The 16,073-nt window shown below is 44.0% G+C and overlaps 1 protein-coding gene across 1 annotated transcript in view; it reads left to right on the top strand.

The window, feature by feature from the left end:
• madd (MAP-kinase activating death domain) overlaps positions 1 to 16,073 on the top strand; it is a 170,631-nt gene that overhangs the window by 7,051 nt on the left and 147,507 nt on the right. The window contains exons 3-4 of the mRNA XM_087996208.1: positions 603 to 1,184; positions 14,345 to 14,648. Coding sequence (XP_087852334.1) covers positions 603 to 1,184; positions 14,345 to 14,648 — 886 coding nt within the window. The remainder of the gene's footprint in view (positions 1 to 602; positions 1,185 to 14,344; positions 14,649 to 16,073) is intronic.

Genomic DNA, 16,073 nt, shown 5'->3' with positions numbered 1-16,073 from the left:
AGATGGAGCAGGGTGGACGGGCAGCCATGAAGGAGAGGGGATTATTGAACAGCTCTGGAAACAGATTGTTGGAGCCAGATTTTAAGTCAAGACCTTTGCACGAGAAGGTGCACAAGCTGTTTCCTTCATCCCCAGTAGCAATGTGTGCGTCCCTGGGTGCTCTGTTTCAAGTTTCACTCTACTCAGCAAATCATTTGAACAGGCTGTATGTCGAGTACACTGTCACAGCACCATGTGGTGCAAGACTGGCCTGAGATGGTACTGATCTGATGTTTCACCATCACTGCTTGTGAGGAGGATGGGTAGGGCTGCAGCACTGGTGAGGAGGATGGGGGAAAGCCGTTCTCAATGCAGTGCCATTGGCTGGAGGGAGGTACATTTGATTTTCTGGGCTTGTGAAAGTCTGGTTGGAGTCCTCGCGGTGGGGGTTGGTGCAGTATTGCTTGTGTTTTCATTTGGTTTGAGTTCGTTGCTGCTGTGGTTATCTGTGTGGTCATGGATTGGGGGCAGAATTCAACATATAGTCTGCAGTGGGAATGAGGGGCCTATTTGACAGCACTGTCAGGAGCTGAGTTGCTGTTTGTTTATTTCTGTGTGTACAGGCTGCCGAGCAGTGAGAGCATTGCTCAGACTCCTGAGCTGCTGCGCCGTTACCCACTAGAGGATCACCAGGACTTCCCTCTCCCGCCAGACGTGGTGTTCTTCTGCCAGCCCGAAGGATGTCTCAGCGTGCGGCAGAGGCGCACCAGCCTGCGCGATGATTCCTCCTTCGTCTTCACCCTGACCGACAAGGACAGCGGAGTGATTCGCTACGGGGTCTGCGTAAACTTCTACCGCTCCTTCCAGAAGCGCAGCCGCGACAGACCGGACCGCAGCTTGCAGCATGCCAAGGGCAGTGCTGCAGAGACGCCAGACAACGAGCAGAACAACTCTGACAGCGGCTCTTCCCTGGCAACGCACAGCGCTGACTCCACCCCTGACATCAGTCGCTCGCCCAGGCTGAAACGGCAGCTGAAGAGTGGTAACCGATCCCGGAACAGTACCCTAACCTCGCTGTGTATACTGAGCCATTATCCATTCTTCTCCACCTTCCGTGAGTGTCTGTACACCCTGAAACGGCTAGTGGATAGTTGCAGCGAGCGGCTCCTTATTAAGAAAGCAGGAAGTCTGAAGGGAATTCAAAGGTGAGTGTGTATTTACTGATGTTGTGCTTGAGCTGGCACATTTTGTTGGGATGAATGAGCAAGTCATGCAGTACTGAAATAAAAGCACAACACTGCAGATGCTGGAGATCAGAAATATTACTCCAAAGAGTCGTCGGACTCCACGTTAACTCCATGTTTCTGTCCATAGACAGACACGCTGAGTATCTCCAGCAAGACCTGTTTTCACTTCACTCTCAATACTGCTTGATTGTTGATTGTTGATGTCTAATGTGAGTAAAGGAGCAAAAGGATCTCGGACTTATAGAATCCCTGTAGTGCAGAAAGAGGCCATTTGGCCCACTTAGTCTACAGACAATCCCATCTGGACTCGGCTACCTTCCCTATCTCATTTTACCCCAGCTAATCTACCTAACCTGCACATCCATGGACTTTACAGGCCAAATCAGCATGGCCAATCCACCTAACCAGTACTTAGTCACAGAGATGTACAGCATGGAAACAGACCCTTTGGTCCAACCCGTCCATGCCGACCAGATATCCCAACCCAATTTAGTCCCACCTGCCAGCGCCCGGCCCCTATCCCTCCAAACCCTTCCTATTCATATACCCATCCAAATGCCTCTTAAATGTTGCAATTGTACCAGCCTCCACACATCCTCATCTTTGGACTTTTGAAGGAAATCCATGCAGACATGGGGAGAACATGCAAACTCTACACAGACAGTCACCCACGGTTGGGATCGAACCTGTGTCCCTGGTGCTGAGGCTGCATGCTAACCACTAAGCCACCGTGGTGATTGGGAATCTCCAAATCACGAAGACTGTGAAGCTACTTAATTAGGCAATCAAATAACAAACTCTTGATAGATAATATTGAAAAGCAGAAAGGTTATGTTGAACTTTGAAATAACCTTGGATAAACACTTGCAAAACTGTACTGTCATTCTATTACAAAAAGGGCAGGCCACTGTAGAAAGTCAAGGACCTTTTCTGTCAGAAATAGGTATGTTTACTTTTACTGATGAATTCATTGTTCAGTCCCATTTGCAATTCTTTTGTTAATAAAGCAATCACCCACAGACATGAATAATGTATGATCACGAGCTTATGAATGGCAAGTATTATTAGTGCTGCACAAGTACCAGGTAATGACCATTGTCCAATGGGAGAATCTCCAACTCATGCCCACTGTCACGATCAGGGAAGGGTATACAATTAGCTAAAACCTTGAATGGGGAAGTTACGCAATGGGAAATTCTCCAACTTGTAACTCCGTCCCAACTTGCCAAAGCTTGTCCTCCACCTATAAGACATATGTCAGGAGTGTGATGTAATGCTCTTCACCTTCCTGTATGGGTGCAGCTGCAACAACACTGAAGAAGCTTGACATCATCCGGGACAAAGTAACCCACTTGATTGGAACTGCATCCACTGTCCCCACAACAGATGCTCAGTAACAGCAGTGTCTACTATTGATAAGATGCACTGCAGAAATTTACCAAATATCCTTATGCAGTGCCTTCCAAACCACTTCCATTTAGAAGGATCTGGATGGGTATATGAATAGGAAGGGTTTTGAGGGATATGGGCCGGGTGCTGGCAGGTGGGACTAGATTAGTTTGGGGTCTGCGTGGACAAGTTGGACCGAAGGGTCTGTTTCCGTGCTGTATGACATCTTTATGACAAGGGCAGTAGATACGTAGGAAGCTCCCCTCCAAGCCACTCACCTTAGGACTTGGAAATATTTCGTCATTCATTCACTGTCGCTGGGTCAAAATCCTGGAATTCACTTCATAACAAAAATGCGGGGCCTTGCCGATGAGTGACAAGTCTGTGATAGGACCTGGGCCTATTGTGATGGGGGCCTATGGTGAGTATTGGGGATGTCTGACTATTAAAATACAGTTTCCAATTTTGTGGATGACATCAGTTCGAACTGAAGCTAACCAAATAAGTTGCAGTTTAGGCAAAGAATGGGCAAACAAAATTCAACACAGATAAATATGAGACATTACATTTTGTAGTTGAGTAGGGAGATCAGCGGAAGGAATGTATGGAAGCGTAGCTGAGGCAGAAATGGATCCCGGAGTACAAATACCTCAGACACTGGCAGAAACAGCCAGTGTGTGAAAATCCAAAAGCCTTATTTGTAGAGGGGGAGAGTTGAATAGGAGGCAAGCTGTGCTAAACCTGTATTGACTCTTAATTAGACCATACTCTGAGGACACCAGACAATTCTCTGTGCCATATTATAAAAAGGTTATAGACTTGCTGGGGGTGGTACAGAAGACATTTGCAAGTGGATATCAGAAATGTATAGTGTACAGTATTTACATGGAGGCCACATCAACTGACTGGGTCTTCTCTAGTGAAAGGTTGTGGTATGAGGTTGGGAAGGGTCTGTGAATGTGGGGCTGAGAGTTGGCACTGGTGTGCAAGGAGGCGTGCTATCTGGATTCTTGTTTTCCTGCAGCAGATCCAGAGTTGAGAGTGTTCCTATGGGTGATACTGCACTCCCCAGCCAGGAGGGGATCTGTTCTTTTGGGTGATATTGTTCTTCCCAGGTGGAGGGATGAAGGAGAGGTCAGTAAATTCCTCTGAAATTCCGAGGTCCCATTATTGATGGTGTTACGATGCTTGTTCCTGCTGCATTCTGCGCCGATTTTGTTGAGAAATACTTTGCATGGAGCTGATGTTCCTTTTATTTAGACAATATAGACAGTTGATTTATTGATTTATGATGTAGTGGTTAAAACTGTTGTGAATGCAGTCCATTAAGTGCAGCATGCTCAGGAATAGCTCCTCTTTTTACCCTGAGTTTAATTGAATCTTGTCAATTTGTTTTCCATTCACCAATTGTCACCGGCTTCACTTAGCAGCTGGTGCTGACAGGCCTGGTGACAGGATCTTGGCCAGGTGGGATGGTAGCGGCTGGGATAATGGGTACTTGCTGCCAACTCCTGTTCGGTGAATTCCAAAGCTTGTGTTCCCCTTTCTGATTGCTTTCTCCCTGGTTTGGGTCTTCATTCATTAGGTTAGCTTTTGTGGGATTTCCGACATGGTGGGGGTGAATCTTTGGAATTTTTTGTCCCATGGAGGCTGAGTTGAGAGAGATCAACAGATTTCACAATTTCAAAAACCAACAATTGATAGTTCCCAAGGGTGCAGTTACACTGGATTCTGCTGCTCCATGTTGCTGTGAAGTTGGGTGACTTTCACAGAATCATGCACGACAGTAAAGAACCTTCGGCCCATCTAATCTACACTTAAAAAGAGGTGAGATGTAACCCACTTTCGAGCATTAATCCGTAGCCTTGCATGTTATGACATTTCAAGTGCTGATCCCACTACTTTGTAAAGTTTGTGAGGTGATTTGCCTGGACTACCTTCACAGGCGGTGTGTTCCAAATTGCTACTGCCCTCTGTTTTCACAATCCCTCCTAAATTTCAATTTAACATTAGGCTCCCATGTTATTGACCCTTCAAATACGGGAACACCTGCTTCCTATCCACTATGACTATGCCCCTCATAATCTTATACATACCTATCGTGATGAAGGGCTTTTGCCCGAAACGTCGATTTTGCTGCTCCTTGGATGCTGCCTGAACTGCTGTGCTTTTCCAGCATCACTAATCCAGAATATCTATCAGGTCCCCTCTCAGCCTTCTCTGCTATAAAGAAAAGATCCCAAGCTTATCCGGCCTCTCTTCCATAGCTGAACTGCTCCATCCCAGGTAACATCCTGGTGAATCTCCTCTGTGTACCTTACAGTGCAATCACATCTTTCCTATGGTGTGGTGACTGGAACTGCATGTACTCTAGCTGTAGCCTAACCAAAGGTCTGTACAGCTCCAACAAAACCCCTCTGGTTTTGTTGTCTGTGCCTCAAGTGTTTTGTATGCCACCTTAACTATCCTACTAATCTATCCTGCTACCTTCAGGGATCTATGGACAAGCATCCTATGAGCTCCCTCTGTTGTTCTGAGCTTCCTAGTGTCCTGAGTTCATTGAGTTCTCCCTTACCTTATTCGTTCATCCAAAGTGCATGATCTCACATTTGTCAGGGTTGAATTCCATCTGCCACTGATCTGCCATCTGACTAGGAGAAACTGAGGACTGCAGATGCTGGAGATCAGAGTCGAGAGTGTGGTGCTGGAAGAGCACAGCAGGTCATGTAGCATCCGAGGAGCAGGAGAATTGACGTTTCGGGCATAGGCCATTCAGGAAATGAATGCCATCTGACTAATGTGTCAATATCCTCCTCACTAAGAACCACCTGGTGTCATCGTTAAACTAATTTAACATTCCACACCGCACCACCACCCCCCCCCCCCTCCAAAATCTCTTCTATAAGCTTTTCAACTTAGAGTACAGGAAGCCGACTCCTCCTCAACAGGCATGGAATGTAATGTGAGATTGTCACTGGCCACAGAGGTTTCAGACAAGCCCTTGGTTTTCAGATGACTCAGTGAAGCCTGTCTCTCCTCCTGCACCTCCCCACCACCTCCTTTCCCCATCATGATTTAATCATGGATGAGGAATGTATCTGAAATAAACTGTGGAGAATAAAGTGAAATTGAATTCATAATCTGGTCAGTTTGAAGAAAATATTTGAAATGAAGGGAGCGACCCAGCTGTTAAGATTTTAGATAGAAGACTGACTTCAGTAGGATGCGTCAGAGTCTGCAGTAAATAGGGAAGATCTGTTAATAGATAAAAGACAGATGATCAGCAGGAGGTGTTTAAAAATAATGTAGTGCAGTACAGAATGAGTTCGCATCTCAAAGGGCTAGAGCTCCACTTTTTTTTCAAAACAATAGGCATTATAAACCTGTAAAGAAATCACAGATCTTATGAATGGCAAAGAAAAGAGACTGCAAAACCTGAGAAACCAGAGTGTAAAAGCTACCGAGAAGGGGTTTTCAAAAGAAGCTTGCAATGAAAATATTCAAATTTTATGAGGAGAATAAGGGTGGTCGGAGACAATATCGACTTTTGAAAGCTCCGGCCGAAATGTTGATTTTCCTGCTCGGATGCTGCCTGACCTGCTGTGCTTTTCCAGCGCCACTCTAATCTTGACTCTCGTCTGCAGTCCTCACTTGCGCCTTTTTGAAAACTTCGGTCAAGTGACAATGAAGAATGGTGGAGATGTGGAGTAATGATGGTGTGTCAGCTTTTACGTTTCAGGAACACTGAATTAGGGACAGAGATTTTCCCAAATTAATAGGGACAAAGTAACAGGAGTGAGGAAACTAATGACACTGAAGAGTGACCAATCTCTCAAGCCGTATGGTTTCCAGCCCAGAGTTTTAGAGGAAGTTGATGAGAACATTGCTGTTGACTCTTTTCAACTTCCACTCATCAGGACAGATACAAGAATGCCAAATTTCAAGGGAATGATCATGAAACCACCTAAGAAAAAGAGTGCTGTTTGTTTGGTGAGTAGATTCTGATTGGTTGAGGCATTTCCATGGAGAATTCAGCAGGGGGAATTGCCCCAAAGGTTTTATTTAATTTTAAGAATGACAAGTCGAGATGTACCATTGGGAATGCACCCAGGGAGCAGTGACCCAGAAACCTTACTTTTGTGGAAACGGCACAGTCCATGGACAAATTCCTTTTGCCTGCAGAAGCCATGTGGATGAATATATGTAGGTTCTAACAAGAGTAAGTGTGTGACATTGCGAGATTCTTAATTATAATTCTTGGCACCCTTTGGATTTTTCAGTCAGTGCTGCCCAATTGCAGAAACACATTGAATGCTGGACTTTAAGTTCACGGTCTGGTTGATTGTGGTCAGTATTCTTAGAAGTAGCTATAGGTGTATAGTATTTGATATGATGCATCAGTGGTTGAGTGCCCAGCCTGTGTTCCTGGCAGCACACCAGAACTGAAATTCACTGACTATGTTACTCATTTGTGTGGTAAACAATGGCTTTTTGGCTTAATAGTAGCATCTTGTAAATGGAGAATGCCACTGATTTGCTGCTGCTGCATAGTAATGACGTGAAACAACTAGCTTCACCTGTTATTCAAATCTTTTGAGACTCTTCACCCTTTCCAGATAATTAAAGCTAAACTGGGTGTGTCAGTATTGTGGCCTGTTTATGAGCTTGTACAAGTTATAAAGAATAACCTGGATTTGTAATCAGTGACCCTAGTTAGTTTTCTGAGGAGGTGGAATTAGATCCTACCATGGTAGAGATGGAATTTCATTTCAATGAATACATTAGAAAATAAACCTGGCCTTAGTAATGGTGACCATGCCAGTTATTGTCTAAACTAATATCCTTCAGGGAAGGAAATTTGCCATCCTGGTGGCAACATGAACACCAACTAGCCACCAAAATACACGACCCACTATCACTAGTTTCCATACATACAGAGAAAGAAGGACACCACTTTGACTGGGACAACACACACATCCTAGGAAAGGCAAAACAAAGACACACACGAGAATTCTTAGAGGCATGGCATTCTAACCAGAACTTCATCAATAAACACATTGATTTAGATCCCATCTACCTTCCTTTGGGAAAAAAAGAATCGGAAATGACATCACCTGCCTTAAGAAATCAAGACCTATCAATAGAGAGGCAGGGCATACCACCAGCGCTTCACCGGAGACACTCACTGATGTGACCTAGTCATGGTGACGAAACTTCTAAGACCAAACTTTCCAGCTCAGTGAGCTAACTTACTTACTTACCATCAGCCTGAGCTACAAATCTTCTCAAACATTGCTAAGATTTATCTCGTATTCCCTGGCATTTAAAAAGTCTCGGGGTAAATTGATTAAAATCCTTGCATTATTAAAGGAAGGTGGATAGAAGCTATGGTAGAGAGCCGAGGACTAGTCTAAGCAATAGAGGTAAAAAGCAGGAAACAAAAGGGCAGTTGGCTCAGCATCTGTCATAATAAAAAATGTGACAAGTTACGATTAAAGACAATATAATGGGGCACTTGATAAGTTCAAGGTAATCAGGCGGATGTGGTTTTGTCAGAGGGAAATCATGTTGAACTAATTTATTAGAGTCCTTTGAAGTAGAAACTTGAGGTGGATGAATTGTTTAGATTTCTAAGTGGCATTTAATAAGGTGCCACGTCAAAGGCTACTGCAGAAAATAAAAGCTGATGGGGTATGGAGTAACATTAGCATGGATTGAAGATTGACTCACTAAGAGCAGACGGACAGTGGGAATAAATGAGTCTTCTCAGGCAGGATGTCATGAGCGATGTACCACAGGGGTCAGTACTGGGGCCTCAACTCTTTACAATTTAAACAAATGATTTGGATGAAGGAATTGAAAGCATGGTGGATAAATTTGCTGATGACACAAATATCGGTAGGAAAGTGAGTTGTGAACAGGATGTAAGGAGCCTACAAAGGGATATAAATGGGTTCCATGAGTAGGCAAGGATCTGTCAAATGAAGTGCAATGCGGAAAAGCATGAAATTGTCAATCAAATATTATTTAAGTGGTGAGAAGTTGCAGAGCTCTGCGATATAGAGAGATCTGGGTGTCCTAATTCATGAAACACAGGTGGTTAGTATGCAGGAAATCAGGGAAGTGAATAGAGTGTTATGGTTTTTTTGCCAAGGGAATTAAATGCGAGAGTAGGGAGATTATGCTTCAGTTATGAGCAGTTCAAAGGCTTATTAGATTAATACCCGGAATGAGTGGAGTGCCTTTTTGAGGAAAGTCTAGATAGGCTAGGCCTGTGTCCTCTGGAATTGACTCAATTGAAACCTAATGGACTTAATTGAAACTTAGATCCTGAGGGGAATTGACCAGGTGGATGTGGAATGGATGTTTCCTGTTGTGGGAAAATCTATCATTGGGAGTCATAGTTTAAAATTGTCACCCTTCTAAGACAGATGAGACAATGTTTCCACAGAGGGTTGAGTGTCTTTGGAATTGCTTTCCTCACAGGGTAGTGGATGCAGATTCTTAAGGCAAGGGTAGATAGATTCTTGATTACCAAGGGGATGAACAGTTATTGGGGATATACAAGAGTGAAGAAGGGGTTAAATCAGGTCAGTCATGATCTTATTAAATGGTGGAGCAGGCTGGAAACACTGAGTGGCCGAATCTGGTTCCTTGTTTTTGTATGTTCATATGTATCTGACTGAGGAACCCGGGTTGGAAGAAAACACTCACCAGGATTCTGTACTTACCAAGAAAATGTTTATTGTCAACTAATTCTCTTTAGTTGTCATAGACTCTATGTCTTGACTGTCTTTGTGTGCTTGCCTGTTTGTGAAGGCTAATTTCAAGAAGGGGTGGAGTTTAAGCTGAAGAGTTATAAGTTCACAATCAGTATTTTCTGAATGCAATTAAAGAGAATCAGTTGACAATAAACATTTTTTTTGGTAAGTACAGAACCCTGGAGAGTGTTTCCTTCCAACCCGGGTTCCTCAGTCAGATGCATATAAACATACAAAAACAAGGAACCAGAGTCGGCCACTCAACTGTGATAATGTTTCTCAAGGGGAGGGAGGAGTAACCCGGAAAACTATTGGAAGCAATTCTGAGGGACAGAAAGAATCAGCATTGTGGAAAGGCAGGGATTAATCAAGAACAGTTAGTATGGTTTTGAAAGGGGAATCCTGTCTGACCAACTTGATTTGATTTTTTCGAAGAGGTGACCAAGTCTGTATATGCTTTTGATATCGTCTACGTGGACTACAAGACTTTTGGTCAGCCTTGGGAAACTTATTGCGAAGGTAACAGCCCATGGAACAAGGACTAATTGGATCCACAATTGGCTGAGTGGCAAGAAACAGAGGGTAATGGTTGAGGGGTGTTTTTCTGAGTGGAACTGTATTCAGTGAGGTCCCACAGGGGTCAGAATTGGTACCCTTCCTGTTTGTGATTTATATAAATGATTTAGATTTAAATGTAGGAGGGTTGATCAGTAAGTTCATAGACTATACAAAAATTGGTGGGATGGAGATAGTGAAGAGGGTAGCCTTAGACTACAGGAGGATATAGATGGGCTGATCAGTAGCAAATGCAATTTCATCTTAATAGAGAAGCAACAAAGATCAAAGGGACCTTGGTGTGTATGTACACCAGTCCCTTAAGGCATTTGGACAGGTAGATATGTTGAGACATAGTTTAAGATATGGTTATTAGCCTAGAACTGTTCAAATTTTGGTTGGGCCACAACTAGCATGGTACAGTTCTGGAATCTACATTATAGGAGGATGCAACAGCACTGGAGAGGGTGCAGAAGAGATTAACCAGAATATTTCCTGGGCTGGAGAGATTGAAGAAATGATTTGTTTTCCTTGGAGCTGAGAAGACTGAGATGGGACATGATTGAGGTGTATAAAGTTATGAGGTGCATAGAAAGGGTAGACAGAAACTTTTCCCCTAATTCACTTTGGAAGGTTGAATTGCTAGCCACCATGCTGCCCCAGATCCGTAACTTAGGTTCATAAGATATAGGAGCAGAATTAATCCATTTGGCCCAATGAGTCAATCATGGCTGATATGCTCCTCACCCACATTTTCCTGTGTTCTCCCCATAACCCTTCAACCCATTACCAATTAAAAAATCTGTCTAAATTCCTTTAATTTAATCACTATCCCAGCATTCACTGCACTTTGGCGTAGCGAATTCCACAGATTCACAACCCTTTGGGAGAAGTAGTTTCTCTTCAACTCTGTTTTAAATTTGCTACCTCTCATCCTAAATGTGGCACAACAGGAAGCATCCGCTCCACATCTATTTTATTTCTACCTTTTATCATGGACACATAAAGATGTACACACGGAAACGGACCCTTTGGTCCAACTCGTCCATGCCGACCAGATATCCCAACCCAATCTCGTCTCACCTGCCAGCACCCGGCTCGTATCCCTCCAAACCCTTCCTATTCATATACCCATCCAGATGCCTTCCAAATGTTGCAATTGTACCAGCCTCCACTACTTCCTCTGACAGCTCATGATTTCCCCTTCTTCTAAATTCTCGAGAGTATAGGCCTAAACTGTTAAATCTCTCTTCATACGACAAAACCTGGCAATGCCACTACACTTTTCCTCAATAAGGGGGTCAAAGCTGTGCATTATACTCTGGGTGCGGTCTTACCAATGCCCTGTATGGTTGCAGTAATAATTCCTTACCTTTTATATTCTCTCCCTTCAGCTACAAAAGACAACATTCTGTTAATTTTCTGCTGTACCTACATGCCAATTTTCTGTGACTTATGAATGAGGACACCCACATCCCTCAATACAGTTGCACCCTGAAGTCTCTCCCCATTTGGATAATAGGTTGCCTTCCCGTTTTTCCAACCAAAATGCATGATCTCACACTTAACCACATTAAACTTCAACTGCCACATTTTTGCCCACTCTCCTAACCTATTTATATCCATTTATAAGGTTCTTATTTCCTCATTGCAATTTACTGTCCTGCCTGTTTTTGCGTCATCTGCAAATTTGACTATAGAGCCTTCTATCCAATATCCAAGTCATTAATGTAGATTGTAAATAGCTGGGACCCAGGGACCAAACCCTGTGGTACCCCGCTAGTTACTTCTTGCCATTCAGAATCAAACCCATTTATCCTGACTTTGTTTTCTGTCCATCCGTCAGTCACCTATCCAAGCTAATAAATTACCCCTAATTCCATCTGATCCAACCTTGTGAATTAATCTTTTGTGTGGCACCTGAACAAATACTTTCTGGAAGTCCAGATATATTACATCTGCAGGATCCCCATTATCCACTTTACTTGGTAAATCTTCAAAGAACTCTAGCAAATTAGTCAAATGTGATTTGCCCTTAATAAAACCATGCTGACTCTGATGAATAGTGTTTTGACTTTGCAAATGTCCTGATATTGTTTCCTTGATATTTGATACTAATAATTTCCCAACAACAGATGTTGAACTAACTGGTCTGTAACTTCCCACATATTGCCTGCCTCCCTTTTTGATTAAGGGCGTTACATTAGCATTTTTCCAATCCACTGGAAATTTTCCCATGTCCAGGAAATTTTGGAATATTGTAACCAATCGATCCATTATCTGTGCCACCACTCCCTCCAACATCCTAGGGTGTAGATAATCAGACCGGGGGCACTTGTCTATCCTCAATCCTAATGTTTGGGTGAGTACCTTTTCCCTATCAATGTTGATTGTTTGAAATTCTACCCTTTCTATTGCCTCTGACTTGCCCATTCCAATAGGAATAGTACTATTGTCATCCACCGTGAAACCTGAGGTGAAGTATTAGTTTAGCATCTCTGTCATTTCAGTAGTCCCCACTTTTAATCATCTTCCAAAGGACCAGCACTCACCTTAATGATTTTCTTCCCTTTTCTATACCAATAGAAGCTTTTGCAATCCTTTTTGATATTTTCTGCTAGTTCTCTTTTGTAATTTACCTTTGCTCTTTTTTATTAATTTTTTAGTATCTCTGTTTGTGTTTGAACGTTTCTCAGTCTTCCAGCCTGCCTTTGCAATGTGATACACCTTAGTTTTTGACTTTATATTGTCCTCGACCACCTTGTTTAGTCGTGGATTTTTTTTTTAACTTCCCCCTTACTATCTTTCTTCCTTACTGGGATACATTTTAGTTGTGAGGAATTGAGTAGCTTCTTAAACATCTGGCACTGCTGTCTTACATTTTAGCCTTCCTGCACAATCTACAGGAGCCAAATCTGTCCTCATGCCTGTGTAATTTCCTTTGTTTAGTTCCAGAACACAACTGTGGGATTCCACTTTCTCACCCTCAAACTGAATTTTGAACTCTGTCATACTATCGTCACCACTCTCTAGAGGATCCTTAACAATGACGTCATCAAATAATCTGTCCTCATTACCCAAAACCAAATCCCTGGTTGGTTCCACAACATACTACTCCAAGAAACAATTTCTAATACACTGAATGATTTCTGCCCCCAGGCTACCCTTGCCAATTTAGTTCTTCCAATCTGTGGGCATGTTAAAATCACCCATTATTATTGCCGTACCTTTCTTAGAAACGTCCAATATTTCTTGCTTTATACTGTGCCCCACTGCAGAGCTACTGTTTGGGGACCCATAGATTACGACAGTACTGCTTCTCTTTGTTTTTTTTTATTTCAACCCAGTCTGATTCCACATCTTGATCTCCCGTCCTTATGTCATTTTTCAATACAACACTGATCCCATTCTTTACCAGCAAAGCTACACCACTACCTTCGGTCCAAATCATCCATGCCGACCAGGTTTCCCAGACTAAGCTGGTCCCATTTGCCTGCATTGCGCTGTGTACGACCCACTGTGTTCATTCCTCCGATCCCCCATCTCCAACCCATTGTCGCTAATCCCCCTCACTCTCCCTGTCTTGAAGCCACTGAGTCTAATCCCCGTCACCCACCCTCTCTCTAACCCACTGTCCAATCCTCCTCATTTGCTCTTTGTTTCAGGCATGTGGGCTGAGAGAAGATCATGTGTTATATACCTTGATCATATTACACTCCTGTTTTTGCTGGTCAGAAAGGAATGAGTAACTCCTGTCTTATCCTGGGCATTAGGCAGCCTTGTCCACTTGGTGTAAGGGCTTTTATTGTTCTGAAAAATAAACATAATCTGACTTTATGTAGTTTGCTTATTAACTGGGAATATCATCCGCTGGACCAGCATGCATTGCCCATCCCTGGTTGTCCTTGAAAAGGTGGTGGTAGGCTGCTGCTTGAACCATTGTCATCTTTGGGTGTAGTTGAGCCACCATGATGTTAGGGAGGGAATTTCATTGTTTTTACCCAGCGACGGTGAAGGAATGGTGATATATTTTCAAGTTAGGATGGGGAGTGGCTTGGAGGGGAACGTGAGGGGGGTGGGAGAAATGATGTTGTTGAAGGATCTTTGGTGAATTTCTGCAGTCCATCTTGTCAATAGTACACTCTGCTGCTACTGAGCATTGGTGGTGGAGGGAGTGGATCTTTGTGGCTATGGTGCCAGTCAAGTTGGCGGCTTTGTTCTGAATGGTGTTGAGCTTGTGTTGTTGGAGCTGCACTCACCCGGGCAAGTCTTCCATCACTCCTGAGTAGTACCTTGTTGATGGTGGACAGACTGTTATTGTGCTGAGGGGCAGGGTTGTCCTGACTGAGGCTTTGCTCGGCCCCAAGTCAGTGCGCTACCAGGTAACTGGATGGTTCATTTCTTTGTTTGCAGAGACACCATGTGGCGGTTGTTCACAGGCTCCCTGACTGTCGAGGAGAAGTCTAGTGTCATCCTGCACGATGTGCGAGAGATTGAGTCTTGGATCTACAGGCTGCTGCACTCCCCTGTGCCTGTGCCTGGCCAGAAGCGGGTGGATGTGGAGATATTGCCCCGAGACCTTCAGCCAGCACTCACCTTCGCTCTGCCAGATGTGGCCCGCTTCAGCCTGGTGGACTTTCCACTGCATCTGCCCCTGGAGCTGCTCGGAGTGGAGCCCTGTCTCCAGGTGCTGAGCTGCATCCTGTTGGAACACAAGGTGAGACACAGCTCTGCCTGCTCAACAGGTCAGGGACAACCAGCAGTGTGCAGCACAGCTGAGGCTGTGACCAGAGAAGTGACCTAGGGCACAGCTTCACATTGAACCCTGACCGGAGTAGTGATCTAGAGCATGAGCCCATACTGAACCATGACCAGCGTAGTGACTTTTAGAGAATTGATTCTGAAGACAAGCAATTCAAAATCATGGCAGTTTGATGAGTAACTCCCTGTCTCCCGATGAGCTGATTGATAATACCTGGTGTCAGTTTCAACACACGCAACAGTGCTTTGGATGTGTTGAAATTGATGGGATGGGATTCAAGGGGCTAATTAGCAATTCATTGGAGTAGTCCAGACTAGCCCAAACATACCAATACAGTCCAGACTAATCCAGCCCAACCATACCAATACAATCTAATCCAGACCAGCCCAGCTGCACTAATTCAGTTCAGTCTAGTCCAGACCAGCCCAACCATATCAATCCAATCCAGACCAACCCACCCATACCAATATACTCCAGTCCAGACCAGCCCTGCTGTACCAATGTAGTCCCGTTTGGTCCAGTCCTGTCCAGTCCCATGCAGCCCAGCGTACCAATACAGACCAGTCCAGCCCAGCAGTAACAATACAGTCCAGTCCAGACCAGACCAACCCAGCTATACGAATACACTCCATAGAACATAGTACAGCACAGTACAGACCCTTCAGCCCACAATGTTGTGCCGAGCATTTATCTTAATCTAAGATCAATCTAACCTATACACCCCTCAATTTACTGCCGTCCATGTGCTTGTCTAGCAATCGCTTAAATGTCCCCAATATCTCTGACTCTACTACCACCACTGGCAGTGCATTCCCCGTGCTCACTACTCTCTGTGTAAAGAATCTACATCTAACATCTCCCTTATACCTGACTCCAATCACCTTAAAATTCTGACCTCTTATGACAGCCATTTCTGCCCTAGGGAAAAGTCTCTGGCTATTTACTCTATCCATGCCTCTTGTACACCTTGTACACCTCTATCAAGTCACCTCTCTTCCTCCTTCTCTCCCGTGTGAAAAGCCCTAGCTCACTCAACCTCTCTTCAAAAGATAAGCCCTCCAATCCAGGCAGCATCCTGGTAAATCTCCTCTGCACCCTCTCTAAAGCATCTACATCCTTCCTATGTTGAGGCGACCACAACTGGACACAATATTCCAGGTGTGGTCTAACTAGGGTTTTATAGAGCTGCAACAAAACCTCACGGCTCTTAAACTTAGTCTCCCTGTTAATGAAAGCCAAAGCACCACATACCTTCTTAACAACCCTATCAACTTTGAGAGATCTATATACGTGGACCCCAAGATTCTGCTGTTCCTGCACACTGCCAAGAATCCTATCTTTAACCCTGTATTCAGCATTCAAGTTTGACCTTACAAAATG

Source organism: Chiloscyllium plagiosum, unplaced genomic scaffold (genome assembly GCF_037043375.1).
Source record: "Chiloscyllium plagiosum isolate Xiang-an unplaced genomic scaffold, Cpla_swu_hap1 HiC_scaffold_18, whole genome shotgun sequence".
Lineage (NCBI taxonomy): Eukaryota > Metazoa > Chordata > Chondrichthyes > Orectolobiformes > Hemiscylliidae > Chiloscyllium > Chiloscyllium plagiosum.
This window is presented reverse-complemented; position numbering and strand designations above follow the sequence as displayed.